Source organism: Myripristis murdjan, chromosome 5, assembly GCF_902150065.1.
Source record: "Myripristis murdjan chromosome 5, fMyrMur1.1, whole genome shotgun sequence".
NCBI classification, from domain to species: domain Eukaryota; kingdom Metazoa; phylum Chordata; class Actinopteri; order Holocentriformes; family Holocentridae; genus Myripristis; species Myripristis murdjan.
The window spans coordinates 29442985-29460140 of NC_043984.1; the positions used below are offsets into that span (position 1 = coordinate 29442985).

The following is a 17156-nucleotide window of genomic DNA, read 5'->3' on the forward strand; positions in this document are numbered from 1 at the left end:
AACAGAGAGTTACTGTTTACTCCCCTTGATGTGTTTTCTTTATTGGGGCAACAGGAAGGCTGTAACTTTGTAAAGTAAAACACACAGGAGAACATTTTGTGGTGGGATTTAATTCTCTACCAGCCAGGGCACATGTGGCTTCAGAAGCAGTGGTCTCAACCACCATAACTTCCCTGGGAAGTATAATGCTACCCAGGCATAATAATTGCATTTATGTTTGGTAATTGTTTATGGTTGGAAAAGTCATATGAGAAAATCTGCAAGCATAATAGAGTCACTGCATTATTTTTGTAATTAAAATCAGCCCCATGCATCAGTACACCCTATGTGTATGTGCATGTGTGCAATTTATGTAACCTCAACCCATGCTCGTGTGGATGTGTCTGTGTGTCTCTCGTGCATCTGTTTGTATTTTTCTGCTTCATTTCCGTCTTGCCCGTCTGCTCCTGTTGTTCTAAAAACTTCCCCACAGAAGAGGAACCACAAGGAGTTCCTAACGAACCACCTAACCCTCCGTTTCTAAGAAATGCTTCCCAGATACTATGGAAATGTGGGAAGAAAGAGGGAAGTCAGCTGATGGCAGGTTTTCACCCCGCTAATCTACTCTGTCTGCCACAATGTGCTGCACCTACTGAGCTTTTTATCAACAGAGGGAACCAGTGGAAAGTTTGCTGGCACTTTTATCAGGTCACATCTGCCTTAATTCAACTCCACAGTGCAACAAATGGCTTTATGCAGGATAGTGGCTGTTTTCTCTGACGGTTAACAACTGATACACCGCTCCGAATTTCCTTGGAAGTGTTAGAATGAAGAACTTAACAATGGCTTAACAATCTTTTTGAACCATGGCTTTGAACACAGACCTGGACAATGTTCAAAAGGTTTCCTTCCTGAGTCTTACCTCCTGCTGCTGCTTTCACCTGCCCAGGTAAAGCCTCAGTTGTCTCCCTGAATCTCTGCAGAGAACCTGAGGGGAGAAAGCCTCGATTGTTGTTTCTCACCTATCCTTTCCCTGCAACTTGATAAGGACTTACTTTGCCCAAGTCTGAGCTGGTTCACTTATTAAATCTATTTTGCTAAATTTTCCCCCTTAAACATGCATTATGGAACTTTCCGTTTATCCATGATTTTCTATGATGAGTTTCCCTCTTTTGGCAGCAATTTAAATGCTGCTTGAGAAGTACAGTTCCATGTTGCACGGAGAAATGTCTTTCAACCTTCACATGCAAAGAAAAAAAAACAGGAGGGAAAAAATTGTGAGTAATGGAATCATCAGACAAAGAATCATCAGACAAACCATGCAATAATTTTAATTGTACAGTTCCAGTGGAAATTGTGAGATGTGGTCAGCTGTGCATCAGTGCAGGAATGTTGCCACAGACACCCGCTTTGCAATGTTGCCAGTAACGCAAAATGCAGAGAGTTTTATCAGTGGGCGATAGGCTCAGCCATCACTGTGTGAACTCATTTGGCATGAGGGAAACTGCAAGCAATGATATTTATTTATTTGATAATGCAGCTTTGAAGACAAGTATCCTGTATCATGCAAGATTCTAAATGACTTAAAGTTCTTTGCATTGCAGGTGCTTTTCCTGCACGGTGGAGGATTTTAAATGCTATCTACCTCCCGAACCGAGTTGCCTAAAAGAAGAGACATTCATTACCGACGCTGATCAGGTTACAGCCTCTCTACAAGTTCACTAGACTCTAATGAAGTACACTAATGACTTCACTGAACATGTTGGCAGCACAGGGCTCCGTCTGCTTTCCCCCAGCCACTCATTCTAATGGCACTGAAGGGTCTTGTTTATAACAACCCAATGCTTTTAGAGGCCATTTTGAGAGAGGCAGGCTGCTCTTTGCGTGGGGTTGTAAAAAGTGTGAATGGGAGACTAATAAAGGCAAAATTACAGCAATTGTACATTTTGTGTGTGATACTGAGGCTGAGTGTGATTGTATATGTGCATCCTGAAGAGGAGGTGGACTGCCTGGGTCTTTTATAATGATAATGGTTTGTTAGGTGGCATTTGCGTGGCACAGATGAGGGGTTTCTATATGGTTTGCCTGTACCTCTCCAAGCTAGGGCTGACATAATTCATCCCTGGCTTTTTTATGTTCTGTGGTTCGAGTACGGCTGATGGCAGAAGCATAAATAAATAAAATGGACTGGGTCTTATTTCACTTGAAACATTAACACCAAATACAATTACAGTTCATTTATTTGAGAGTCTTTTAAGATGGCCACTTAAGTTGTATTGATTTGACTTTCACTTGGAAGCATATAAAGTTGAAATGTAGCTTGGGAGAGCACGCCATAGGTGGGTGAAAACTCCGCCTGGACAAAAATGTGCTATAAGCACAGTTTATTTACAACAACAGCAGACATCTTGTTACTCTTAAACGTGCCATTGTATTTTCAATCAATAGGCAAGAAATAAGAGTTACTCACGGCTGCACACATAACACCCATCACACTGCCAAGAGGTCCACAGATCAGCATATTATATGGCCATCACTTTAATTAATGCCGATACGTCATGGCACATCCATTGTCAGTGTACAAGCGTAGTGTAAATGGTAAATGTTAAATGGTTGACATCTAAATGGTGAGAATAATACATTGCTACATCTGTGGATTACAGAGAGGACCATCTGCCTTACCTCATTCTCTCAAGGGATATTAGTAAAATGGTCAATAATAGATACAGAATGTCATGGGGGATATTTTTAAAGTCATCCATATGATTGACAATTTTTCATAATGATCCTACAGTTTGAACACAGGCTTTCCCAGCAATTGAAAAATTATGTCTAAGTGATGTCTTTCACTTATGGCTTGTGCCATGCTGAGACTCTAATTCCTTACTCCAGTGGCTCTTAAAGTCGAGCCCTCGAGGGGTTGCTCTGTAAATGAGGAACAATTTAATTTTGCCATCATTTCATTTAGCACAGTGCTACACCAGGCCTGCGCAACTCTCAGATTAGTAAGCTCCAGTGTTGGATTTGTTAATCAGAAAAGTAATAAATTAGTCATTATGTGTTAATAGATTTAAAAGTAATAATGCTATGCTACTTTATACTCCCTTAGAGCAGCATTTTGTTACGCCACTCATTGTGTTATTTAAGTTGCATGCCCCTTTTTCCTTTCAAAATCAGGCAACTTTGCTTGTGTGCTCTTGTGCGAATGATGTCAAGAACACCATGGCTAAAAGAGAGGCATTAAAGCAGCTGTTTATTTGCAGCACTGGCTGTAAGTCAAATAAGCACAGGACCCACATGCAAGGCAAAAGAATGATGAATAAATGGCAGACACAATCTCTTTATCAGAAGACAGGAGCTGACCAGGTCCAGCCTTCACCCCCTCAAACACCTGGGCTAGAGCATGACCTGTCGATGAAAAAAAAAAAAGAAAAGAAAAGAAAATAGCCATTCAAAAGCAGCTGACATATTTTCAGGGTATGCTCATGCCAGGAGTTTGACCTATAAAACCTTGGAAGGACAAAAGATTAATCTTAAGAGGCCAAATAAGAGCTTTTTTACCCGCTTATGAATGTTCTGTATATATAGATTCTAACTCTGCAAAAAGAGCCACACATCAGTTTTTTAGTTCTGTTAATTTATGTAGCATCATTTAGCATGCACACACGCAAACACACACATGCACATACACACACACACACACACACACACACACACACACGCACACACACCACACACCATGTGGCAGTATTTTAGTGCAGCGCTGACTGTGCAGACAGTTCCTCAGCTCTCAGCTGTTATTAAATAAAGCAGAGCTGGTCTGATGGCATTGGCCTTGATGGATAGTCAGAGAGAGGCAGAGAGAGAGTGACAGAGCCAGCAGAATCTAGACTGACCCTTTCACCTATTTGACAGCAGTCAGCACACAACCTGGGGGCCAGTGGGAGCAAGCTCAATTGGGCCGGCCTGTGTGCCTGGAGTACAGAAAGCACACAGACTGGAGTTCTACTTACTCTAACGTTTTTCAGAGACAAAACCACAGAGGCAGAGAGGAGGCAGGAATTTCACTAGTTGAGTAAAATCTTAGTGGGCAGGTAAAAAGAACTACAGGTTTTCAGAGCGCACACCAAAAAAACTGTACAACACTAGCTTTTACAATAGCAGCCACCTCCGTTTTCACTGGGTTTTAGTCTGTTTTTACCAAGCCTAGTCTTTAGTCTGATGTTAGCAAGAGAATGGTGGATCTTTGGCACCGCCCACTGATGTTTAACTTAAGATGCTATATGCAAAATGCTTGAAACCATCCAGAAACACATACAAGGTGACAAATGCTCTGAAATACACAATGCATTGAAATACACAATACACTGAAATATAATCAAGAAGAAATTCTGATAGTTCTGCATCACCTTTAAAGCCGTTCAAGTCCCATAGCTCTAGCAGTAGTACCATTATTATTATTCTGCTCCTCTTCAGTCTTCCTTTGTTTTGCCTGTTTGTTTGTGTAAGCTGGCATGAAGGAAAAGGAATTTTCTTACTGTGTGACGGCCTTTCCCACCGGAACGCTATAAAATAGGTTGCTCATGACTGACACTGAGGTAGGGAGTCCCCTTAATGGTTGTCTGATTTGGGACAAATGGATTTTTGCAAATCGGGATACAGCCCCAGGAGCAGCCAGACAGACTGTTTTTTTTTTTTTTTTTTTTTTTTTTTCACAGTACATTTACTTTAAGAATACCTGGTGGTATATACTGGGAATTTCACCACATATGATAAGATTGTGTTCAAAGAAATTTGCCTACAGCAGCTTTAGCTCAACCAGCTGGATTATTCCTGTCTCCATAGCAGCATTGGCTCCAAGAAATGGTTGTAAAAGGGTGAATATCCATTGCAACAGCATCCAACAGCAAAGTTCCCAAGGGTGTGGATGCGCCCAATTCATCTGAATGATTTCAGGCCTAGAAATTCAAGGGGCAAAGGGGAGGTGAGCGTCAAAAAAATTCAGCACGCATGAATGTGTGCCAGAACTGAAGTGTATGCAACGTGCAGGCATCTGGACTGGAGCAAGCTTTCACAGATGTCCATTTGTTTCGTAAAGCATCCATGGCCAAGTTCTGCCTGTCCTTGCACAGAAAGCATGTGATCAAAAGGGCTTGTATTCATTTAGGCCTATAACTAAGTAGCATTCAAGTGCGATACCGCTGAATTTGCCTAAACCCATTTCTAAAGCTCCAGTCTGCTGGATGATAAGTAGCTGTGGTCAGTGGTTGGACTAGCTGGAGACAAGCGAGCTCAGTCTCTGTGCTCTTCACATTGAGGCTCAGCACATCTAATGAGATTTGCTCACACTTGTCTGGTGAGACTTTCATGACAGAGCCGTACTTAACACTTAATGATGTAGGTGTTATCGAGCGCTGCACTCTGCAGACTCTCTTTGAACATGAGCAATGATATGTTACGCACAAGACGGAGCTAAATCCGCCGGACCCGATGGGAGATACGACGTATTAAAGGAATAGCAGCCCATCGTTCCACCTCTTTCACTCTCTCACTCTCTCTCTCTTTCCTTGCTCCATTGCCATAATCCTGTTGACCAAAACCCAATATATGGAATGTGTATAATGGATTAATTAGCTGTGAACCAATAAATCTGGGGAGGCATAGAGGTTCATGTGATCTGACCCAGGAAACTCAACTGTGGGAATAGTTTTGTAGTGAGGGACGAGCTGGGGGAGGACGGGCCGCTGTGAGTTACGGCGCTGCCAGGCCATAAACAAAACACAACCAAAGAGACCTTTGAACCTAACAAGACCATGCCAAGGTTCAAGGGTCAAATACGTAGTTAGAGACATTTATTTGTCTGTGGTGTCCAAAGAGTCAGTGACCATTCGGGGTTAACGTCTGATGGAAATAAATGTGAGAAAGATGTTCAATTACACAAACATGTTTCTGGATTCCTGAATATAAACTGAAATCTTAATGTCCATGTGAGAAATATGTGTGGCTTTTGTCTTCTGTGCTGAACAACCAGTTTATTTGACAAAATAAAATGGAGACAGATTCCATGCAACAAATGTTTTATGCCTCCAGCTGCGTTTTACTGTATGGCAAAGCAACACTAAAGGTATACTTTGTCCATTTCTGGTGAAAAGAGAAAAATGGGGTGTGCTTGTAGGTTTAATTTTAACCACTGACTTGTCTAATTCTGACAATTTTGAGATTGTATACGGCAAATAGTGGTTCATTGCAACAGCAGTCACTAAAATGACATGGAGTCGTGTCATTTTGGTGTCATTCGTGACAGACAGTCATGTTCCCGGGTCTCTTGGTTAAGGGGATGGTGAGGTGACACCTGCTATTCTGGCTGACAGGGTACTTGTCACCTCATTGCCTGTCCTGACCTCTGAGACAAAGTGCAAAAATGACTCAAGGACAGGAGTATCAGTGGCCCACAAGCCAGGAGCATGGACTAATTATAATTATATACACAGGAGTGTCAGGGCAGGAAACACAGGCCCATTGCCAGCAGACACTGAGAGTCAGTGGGAGAACTAAGATTTAACAGCAAGTCAGTGTTGTAACCTCCTATAAACAAGTAAATTTAATTTGACATTACACTTGCACTTTTTTGAATTTTCTTTTTACCCTCTGTCAGTCAGTCAGTATTATTTTGAAATCTGATCATCCAAACATTGGAAGGTGGAGGAATATTTGCATACGGGTCCATAGACACTTCATGTGTTTCAAGATTTCAACAGTTTGGCATCATACATGAGCGATGCGTGTGGCTTTGCAGTCAGTCATGGAGCCATATACAGACATTGTTTGCCTTATAGAAATTACTTCATGCGGTTACGCGTGACAGGATGACAGAGGAACAAGCAATATTTCTGAGGTGCACCTCAAGAATGGATTTTCTTTATCTACTACTGGCAGGTAGCTACAGAACCAGAAATGTGAATGTGACATTTATTGAATTCAACAAGTCACAGCAATGCTACGGTAATAGAAGAAGAGTATTTCTGTATTATTTAATAAGAAAAAAAGTGCTCTCTTGCCTGTCACTTTGTTCCTCCTGCTTTCAATAGGTAATATTATCTTGTCCTGCTCTCTTTTGTGGCGCCATTAGAGTAGCATAGATTTTTTTTTGGTACTTCAATATGAGGTATAATTTTAATCCTCCAAATGATTTGGGGTGACTAGACGGCAGTCAAAACTTATGCATGATTTGAAATATGATATGACTCCTTGTCCAGTGGCTTCTATTACTATTTGGATAACTTTGAAAGTAGTTATTCATTATGTAAGTCACACAAGATTTATATCAAGTGAAGACACTTTGCCATCCTGGTGTCTTTCCATATCATTCTTTTTGACTGTGTTTTTTCACATGAATACCGAGGCATTCTGATGTATAACATCCACTGACTGGAAAGGTAAAATACGATCTTGGCTTGACAGAATGGTATTAAGTATATTGAAAAGCCAGCGACCAATATTTCACTTTTGTTCATATATTCCAGGTGACAGGCAGGTTGTGTCCTCAGAGGTTGGATTTCAAAGCCCCTCCGTGTTCGGCTTTTTTCTGATGTTGTCAAGGCTTGCGTGCATTTTGATCATATCTAGTCTTATGCAAGTATACAACATGTTCCCATATTCCTTCCTGTCATCAATCACTGTAATGTCTTTTTGTCAATCCGTCTCATACTTGTGATAAATTGGAATAGGGTGTGGATTTTATCATTCATTTTATGTATGTGATACATTTAGTTACCGTTGTACGCCTGCTCATCTATCCTGGGTGTCAGGTTTGGTATTCATCGTGACAAGTTTTTCCTGGATTGAAAAAGGAATGATTAAACGCTGTAGACAACAGCTGAGTGGTTTGAGCTTTATTGTCGCCAAAACTAACAAGTCTGACATTTTTGCAGACATCGTGAAAAACACATTTGAGTATAATTTCTGCGTCTGTGTAACAAGCTTTGGGTTGTAAGTCGTATGAAGACAAGAGTTGGAAAGCAAATGCAGAATCAGGTCAGATTCAGCCTCGACAAGGTTTATTGTAAAAATATTTCAACTTTGACGAGAAAGGAGTCAGAATTTGCGGTTTCATAATTTATACCACAAAATAAAACATTTACTAAAATCAAAGTATTTCATTTCTCACACCATATTTTCACCTGTCTTTAGGCACCTCTTTGGAAACCATGTTATTTATGAAGGCAAGAGCCAGTGTCTGATTTTCATGAAAATGGGGGGATTTTATTCAGGACATTTAATGGAAAGTATGAAAGATGAACACAGTGTATATAAAGTTTTAATTCTCACAAAGTCTGCAAATATCTTTGGTCTAATGGGTAAATAGCTATTCTGTGAAAGCATAGCTGTCAATATTCAGCCTGCTTGTTAATGCAATTACCAATACCAATGCAATACCAAGGATTGTAATCCACAGATCAGTAGGCCTAATTTAAATGATTAAATCAAGGTCTTAACATTTACAACTAAATAATTCAATTAATTAATTGTGGGAAAAAGGTTGATATTGGAAATACATCATAATTGTAGCTGGAAAATGTTACCGTTTTATGTTATTATATTTATTGCCTAAAGATAACCACATAGTGCAATGTTTTTAATGTAGAGTTCCACTTTGATGCCAGCATTTATTTTGCGAGAGCAGCTTTCAGATTTATGGTGAGTATTACATTTTGGAACAAAACTCTTCAAATATTCAGAGGTCAAAGACCAAAATGCTCTGAGGGCAGAGCACATCTGAGCACGCTGCTCCATTCTGACTGATGTTAAGTTGTGATGGAAAGAGCAAATATGTGGGTCAGCAGTTCATTTTGTTTATCCAGCGGCTTGTTCTCTTTTAATCCAAGACGTGGGATCAGCTAACACAGTTTTCTCACCTGCTGAAGTCTGATTTCTGGAAAGATCAATACATGTGGCTCCAAGGTTTGCTGCAGTAAATGCAAAAGATGCATTTATTTTAATTTAGGTCATGCTAAAATTAACCCCTAGAAGTTGGGGTTTTTAAGCTTGAAACAGTTTATTATAGCAGAATAGCTCCCTAAACTGAGTTGCGGTGTAATTGTCATTTATGACATTGTAACTGCAACAATTTAAGATCAACTTGTAAATACGGCCCAAGTGAGGCATAATGGCTGATAGACAGGGAGTCGTCTAGGCTTGTGGAGCAGGCAGAAGCCCTTCAGTGCTTCTCAGTCTCCACAATGGAGCGACATCAGACTCAGCAGCGCTCGCAGGCTGTAGAGGAGCCGCTTCCTTATCAGTTAATGGATGAGCACACTGGAATGTCTGCCTGTTCTCTGTGCTGACATTTAAACAGATGAGTCCAGCTCTCCAGCCCAAACACAGCACTGTCAAACCAATGGGGAGAAGAACGTTTTCACTCCAAAGATAAAAAAAAAAAAAAAAAAAAAAAAAAAAAAAGCGCACTGAGGCAGCAAAGCCAAGTATGTGATCAACTAATCTCACAGCTCTGGCAGTGGGGGGACATCCCAGAATTGATTGCAAGAGCTTTTTGTTTGCCTTGCATGCCATATTGTTATCTCCCATTAAAAGACTGTGTACAGAGCCGTGTACTCAGACATAAATCACAAGGCTTGGGTTCGGCCAGGCTTAAGGAGGAGTAATCAATTATACTATAGAAGACAGAGAGGATGTGGATGAGCTTGCACCCTTGGCTACTCTCATTATCATAATCATCCATGTTAACTGATGTAGACTCAAACAGAGACCAGCAAAAGGCCCTAAGAGATGAATTCAAGAACTATGAAGCCTGACAGATACTTCAGTCTAAGTGGCCACATGTTTAAAAAAAAAAAAAAAAAAAAAATCAGCAGAGGTTGTGTTAACATAATCTCTGTATGGACAAGTACCCACTACGGTATGTGAGTTTTATAACTGAAGAAAATTAGAGGTGATGAGCAAGTTGGAGGACTTCCTAGGGGGAGGGGAGTCTGTGGCTGTGGATAGTGTGGTCAGGCATGAGTGGACAAGAAACAGAAACAGTTGCTTTGACTTCTCGTTAGTGATTGAACAGTATGGATAAACCCTAGCAAGAAAAACTGACATTTTAATTAAACCTGAAATGCATCCTCACAAGCTAAAGTTCTGTCAAACATTCAGGCATTATCAGCTCACAAGTGTTTTATCTTTAGATGCTGAATAACATATTGACTGAAATGCGTACTTTGAAAAAAAGACGTGAACATCACTCTTGAATAATGCATTTGCAGCTGATCGTGACTTTGAATAAATACACTCTGTGCATATTAATTTTGCCCTAATCACTGCTGCCTTATCAAAAACAAAGGCTACGTTTGGTGGGAGGTGAAACAACAAAAGTGTCAGCAGAGAGACTGAACTGCTTTTGTCCTCAGTAATGAGGCACTGAGCTGCTAATTGAAAGATCATATGGGACTGAGGGTACAAGGTCCCTCTAACAGATGGCAGGAGTCTGGAGGCGGATAAATAAACCATTACCCCAGCAAGGAGATAGCACCATGCCAGCTTCCCTGACAACTTGGTTACAACATTAAACATAGCGTATTATGTCAGATCTTAGTCATGAGCTGATGGACCAGTTTGTTAGGCCTGGGTGACCTAGGAGCAATAAAAACCCATGGCAGGCAGCCCCCATTGCAAAATGGATGTGTGTGGAGATGAAGAACACACAAGATGACAAGAGAAAAATGACTAATAGTGAACAATCTTTGTGGTTCTGACAAGTTGATTTCATGCTGTCAACGTTCAACCTTGTCAGATCTGGAGAGCAGGGATCTTCACTGATTGGACTGTTTCATGTTTATGCCAGCTTGATATGCTGTTGCCCTACTTGGGCTCTGGCATGAGTTACTGAGAGCCAGTAGACTTTGTTTTTGCCCCAGAGTTTCCACTATCAATATTACAATTTGGCAAAATCATACAGGAATTACATGAACATGTCTGACTCTGTGCAGATTCTTTTATTTAAGAATTCATATAATGAATGAGTCTAACCACTGGTTTTATGTTGCTCCCAACTGACAATATTGCCTTTGAGGGGGAAACTAAATAAAGACAAGGCTGTGGCTATTGTGTTACAAGAAATGGATGGGTTTGCTAATAAAGGGGCATAGCAATGTGGTAGTGTTTAAGTAGTGAGCTTTAACTGCAACTGATTAGAAGAATTAGGAGGAGAATAAAAGGAGCCAAAAAGGGATTTCTACACCTAAACAGTAGGCTACATTCATGCAGATTAAACTTTGCCATTAGTACTGGGCTCAAGACAATGTGTCTCTCTTTGAGAAAGTAGGTCAAATTAGAGTTTGTCCCTGGTTGGAGAATATAAGCTTGACCCAACCTGAACTTCAACCATCCTTACTCAAACTCAGAGAGAAGGGTATGGCTTTTGATGACCCAAAAAACTACAAACAAACAACAAACAACGAAAGCCCAATACTACATATACAGAAGTATTGGGACACACCTCTTAATCAGGTGTTTCATTCCATGCCATTGCCACAGGTGTCTAAAATCAAGCACTAAAGGAAAATCTTAATGTTTCAGCTCACTAAAATTCTCTGCCTCCAACTTTGTGGGAACAGTTTTGGGAAGGCCCTTTTCTGTTCCAGCATGACTGAGCCCCAGTGCACAAAGCAAGCTCCATAAAGGCATGGCTGGGTGAGTTTGGTGTGGCCTGCAGAGCCCTGACCTCCACCCCTTCTGACACCTTTGGGATGAACAAGATTGGAGACTGCAAGCCAGGCCCTCTTGTCCAAAATCAGGGTGTGACCTCACAAATGCTCTTCTGAATGAATGGGGAAAAATTCCTACAGACACACTCCAAAATTTTGTAGAAAACATTCTCCAAAGAGTGGAAGTTGTTCTAGCTGTACAAGGTGTGTGTGTGTGTGTGTGTGTGTGTGTGTGTGTGTGTGTGTGTGTGTGTGTGTGTGTGTGTGTGTGGGGTGGGGGTGAGGTCTATGGATCTATGGATTTAGAATGGATGTCATAAAAGCTCCTTCAGGTGTTTATGATTTTACTAACAAATGTGACACATTTTCAATGCTTTTCAATCCAAGCACACTGGTTCCAACTGGATTACAGTCTAAATGTCAAGTTTCCAGGGCAAACTAGTGTTGTGTAAGCAGTTCAAAGAGCCTCTTCACTGAATTAAGAAAGAATGAATTACAAAATTGAAGAGTTGAAGAGGTATGCAGTCCTGTATAATATAACTTCTCTATGGCAGCTAATAGTGCTGGTTATGTTCTAGTAATCATGATGGTGCCAAGATTGAGTATGAGGTTAACCCATGGCTGTTAAATTAGACATATTATTTGGATTCTGTTTGCTCATGCCCTGCTGTCCTCCTGGTGGCCAAGAATATGCAACAGTCCTTGTAAATGACAAATCCCAACAACATCTGAAAGCTCATCATATATAAAACAATAATTTATTATTTCTCTCATTTTACAAGACATCAAATTGTGTGGCTAACTAAGGATTTGTTAAGCTGTGTTACTTTTGTTTGATACATGGAGTCCTAAGAAAGCAAAAGCGACTATAATGTGCTTCAACAATAAACACAATTTAAACATGTGAGGAGTGTCTTCCTCTCGCAATACATACAAAATGATATCACGTTATGATGGTAGTCTACAGTATGTAACAGTTGGTACATTGCTGGTGGTATTAACTTTAGAAAAACAGCACCATTGGAGAGATTTTTCCAACTAAAGAGGTGGACTTGTTAAAAAAAAAAAAAAGTTTTTTTTTTTAATTTACAAAAGTCCTCTTGAAAAGAATTACGTGTTTGACCTTGCAGGGAGATAGCACTGTTTCTTTCAATAAGCATACGATATGCATAACAGTAAAATACTGATAAAAGGTATTTGTTAAAAACAAAATAGAACAAAAGTGTAAATGTTGGATGTTTACTTATGGCACACGGTCTTTACACACTTTCCAAAACCTTCCAAAACTCAAATATTTTTCCAATGTTATTCAAAAGAGCAAGCACAAAGGTAGAAAAGGTTAATGAAAACATTTGGAAAACATTTTCAAAATCATCCTCATAGCCATGTCCGATTCATGTTCAGAAGTCCAACCTCAGAACACTTAATGGACCTTCTCTTGACCACTGTGGGGCACATGTTCCTTCAGAAAAGGCTTCTCTTGTTTCCTATTTACAAAAATTTGCCACATTGAACGAGGCAGGAATTTCTACCCCAATTGGTAGTGTCCTATGTACAGTGCATTACGCCCCAGTTGCTCCAGGCCTGGATCTGAACCAAAAGTTGGACCTAGACCGTGGTCACAGACAGGAGGGAGTTGTACACCCTTGTGCCATCTGGTGACTTGGTACCATGGGTCAACAGTTCCTGAATGGTCATCCAGTTGTCAAAGATTTTCTTGTTCCTCTTTTTCATCATCTTTTTGTGGCTCAGTTCGATGATGTTAGGCTCTTTTTTGTCCTCCTGGTTGGCTTGTTCCTTCAAACAGTCAGCTCGGCTCTGTTTCATGAACTCGCGACGCTGCCTCTGCTCCTTGGCGCGAACGGCATGCTGCTTCCTCTCTTCCTTGCTCCAGTAGCGGCCCATCTTCAGCTCGCTGATGGCATCATCATCCGTGGTCATGCCGCTACGCTCCTCACGGATGCGAAGGGCGCGCTCCCTAAGCAGCTTGTCCCGCACAGGCCGCTTGGTTATGTAGCGTGTGCCGTCACTGCGGATCTTCACCTTCCACTCCATCTTAGGCTCGAGGTCGCTGGGAGTGACCGGGTCCCGGCACATGCTGACCAGGCTCATCTGGCTCTGGGCATACTCTACGGCTGACTTCTGCTGGATAAGCTGCATGTAGCTCTGGTAGTGCTGTGCATGGGCTGGGATATGGGCATGCTTGTAAGGTGAATGTGGCTGGGAAAGCATTGAGCTCCGTCCCGACTTACTGGACTCTCCCAGTTTCCTTTCCTTGCCCTCTGCCTGCAGGGCTCCATCTGTATCCTTGGAAGAGGGCCTACTTCGGCTGGGGCTGCCAGCCTCCTGCACAGGGGACAGGAGGGGTTTGAGCATCCTGCTGTTGGCGCCAGTGGAGCCTGAGGCCCCAGCTGGACCCTGGTTTTCTGCTCCCCGGCGAAGGGAATTGTCTGGAGATAGCTCCAAGGTTAGAGGGGTGCTGCGGCAGCTCTCGCCTGTGTTGTAGGCGCTGGAGCTGTCCTTGTCTGATTTCTCTGGTAGCTCAGTGATGTCGGAAAGCTCATGGCGGCGCGCATCAATGCTAGTATTGTAGTTGCGGAAGCCACTGTTGTGGAGCATCCAGGACTCACGGTACTGCTCCCTCAGCTGCTGCATCTTGTGGGCACGGACGATATTCAGGCACTCCAGCTCAATGGTGCGCAGTTCCTCATTGAGTAGCTCAAGTTCTTTGTCCACGCAGTCCTGGTCTTGGCCTCCAGCCCCGCCGCCTTGGCAGTACAGACCCTGACCTCCAGGGTTCCTCACTTGGCACTTCAGTTCCAGAAGTTCTCGGAAGCGCTCACACTCGTCAGCTGGGATGCCAAGGAAGTCTGTGTCTGTGTAGTCGGCAGAGATGAATGACTCGCTGCTGAAGGGCAGGTCAGCGCTGCCCAGGGTGTCCTGGCTGTAGGTCAGCTTTCTGCAGCTGCCCAGTGTGTTGGAGGCTGTGGTCTGATCATCACCGAGATTCTCCTGCTCTGAACTCTCGTCATTTCGCGTACTCTCATCAGTGCGCCCCACCCCACTGTCCTTTTCATGATGGTTGGATAAAAGTGTGGCTGTGTCTGTGGTGCCGCCATCCTCCTCATGTTTCTTCTGGAAAAGACAAACAGCGAAATAGTTAAGAAATACTGTTGCACTCATGGTGAAAGAGATTGCATTTGATGCGGGTAGCAATATTGCAATTACACTGAACATGTAATTATACTTTAGATAATGGTTTGTAATTATAGTGGGTAACTACACAGGACATAGTGATGATGATGCATATTTTCATAATCTTTTTTTCATTAAGTGACAAATAAATCAACAGAACTATCATATCAGTGCTTATGTTGCTTGCTTACTGATATCATGTGCTGACTCTGATGAATGAGTCAATCAGACGTTATTTCTTTAGCAGTTTTCATACAAACAAATGTGACACAAAGCATTTTACCTAATAACACAATACTCACTCTCAAAAACAGTCAACATTTATGTCTGTCCGGACTTATATAATATTTGTGGTTAAGATTTTGGAGGAATTAAATAAAAGGTATTGAATGTATTTTTTGGCTACATGGAAGTTGCCATCATATTGACATGTATGATGAACAGAGGTCTGATGGAGAACTTTGTCACAAGGTGCAACAATAATCACGTGAAGCTCAATATCAGCAAAACCAATGATCTTATGGTGGCCTACCAGAGGAATAGGAGGCCCCCTGTCCTGTCATCCAGAGAAAGGACATGAAGTGGAAATGTTGAGTTGTGGTACTGAATAATGGCCAGAGAAGTGCTTTTACAGAACATTATGATGTCAGAGAGAAGATGACCTCTGACCTTTTGGATATAAAATGTCATGACTTCATCATTTTAGCCTATTTGACATTTGTGTGAAACCTAATCATAATTGGCATATGAACTGTTGGGTTATGGCCAAAAATGAGTGTACAAAGAGAGCTTTGTAAACCAAAGTGTACCGCGGTGTTGGTATTCAAAATGTGCTCAAAATAAAAATGTTAATAGGTATTCATCTTTTATTTTACATCTAACTTTAGCTGCGTTTGGACTTACAGTATGTCTGTCTGATTTAAAACGGACCTAAAAACTAACTAGTTGTTGACATAGTGGCATTTGTTTTGCTAATCAAATTTTTTTTTTAATGAAAAAAAAAAAAGAAACTCTGAGCAGCTGCTACCATCAGCAGATTTGGCTCAGCCAAAATGATCTATAACTGAACATATGTGTTAGTGCAGACTGATTGAGCTAGTTTGCTGCTTCATGCTGTGTGTGTGCGTGTGTGTACCTGCTGCAGCATGCTGGCAGTGAACTGCATGGCCTGGTGGTGCTGCTGCTCCAGCATGTCCATGTGGAGGTCATCCAGGAAGTCGTTCCTGTCATCATCCATCCAGCCCTCGTCCAGCTGACACACACACACACACACACACACACACAGCGGGGGAGACGAAGGGGTTCATCACACAACATCCAATCACAGAAAACTTTCACTGGCATATCTTCCATCTTTAAACTCCTACTCTTATAAAATGACTGTTTGGTGACTATGGAGTACATGAGATAACAATTAAGGACGACTTCACACCCTAAGTACCTGGATCTCCGGTCTGGCCACCAATAGAGAAATATTCTGGTTCCCCTCACTGGTCAGCAGTGCAACAGCATCCTCCCGGTTCTGGATCTCGACACCATTGATCTGGAGGGGCACAGGAAGGATAGATGAGACACCTTGTCTTCGTCTCAGTCACACACCATGACCATGCTTTGCAGCTTTGCATATTTAAATTGAATTCTAGGCATCTGGTGTAACAGAAAAACAGTTTTAACACACAATAAAACGCTGTGAAAACACTAAAAATACAAATCACACACTAAGGATAATGTAAATAAAAGACATTTTTGTTTTCCTACAATATTCATAAATCCTTCATATGAATATAGGTCATAGACAAATGCTAGATTTAAATTAAATGCCAATAGCTGAGTAAAGACTGTTCTTGCAGAGCTCACAAAGCACTAACCTGGATGATTTTGTCCCCTTCTCTAATTCTGCCGTCCTTTGCCGCAATGCTGTTCGGATCAATCTAAAATAAACAGAGAATAATCTTGTTATTACTGGATGGCTTTTATTTTTGCCCCACAAATATCCATCCTAGATTTACATTTATCTTTTAAGCTTTTAGCCAACACTCTCAGCCAAAGGGAACAGAGGAAGAAGCTTCATATTCTATATAACCCCAAAACTGCATTGCAACCAAAATAGGGAGCACAAAGGTGTATAAGCATCATGCTGTAGCGAGTGCAAGGAAGTGAGATAAAGTTAGAGTGAACGAGAGATAGAAGGGATTTGTAGAAAGACTAGAGAGGGGAAATGATTCAGTTTGAAGAGAGAAATGTGAGATACTTCTTCGAGTGTCTGTACAAAAT

The 17156-nt window shown here is 41.5% G+C and overlaps 1 protein-coding gene and 1 long non-coding RNA gene across 3 annotated transcripts in view; one reads left to right on the plus strand and one right to left on the minus strand.

Annotated features, from left to right (window-relative positions):
- The window catches only part of LOC115359032 (uncharacterized), a 396103-nt gene that overhangs the window by 170452 nt on the left and 208495 nt on the right, over positions 1-17156 (plus strand). The gene's annotated exons all lie outside the window — the stretch shown is intronic.
- pdzrn3b (PDZ domain containing RING finger 3b) overlaps positions 12417-17156 on the minus strand; it is a 98354-nt gene continuing 93614 nt past the window's right edge. For both annotated transcript variants that reach the window (XM_030051226.1, XM_030051227.1), the window contains 4 exons: positions 16751-16813; positions 16324-16425; positions 16018-16134; positions 12417-14822 (listed from right to left, as the gene is read on the minus strand). In XM_030051226.1, the coding sequence (XP_029907086.1) occupies positions 13296-14822; positions 16018-16134; positions 16324-16425; positions 16751-16813 (1809 nt within the window). In that variant the 3' untranslated portion in view covers positions 12417-13295. The remainder of the gene's footprint in view (positions 14823-16017; positions 16135-16323; positions 16426-16750; positions 16814-17156) is intronic.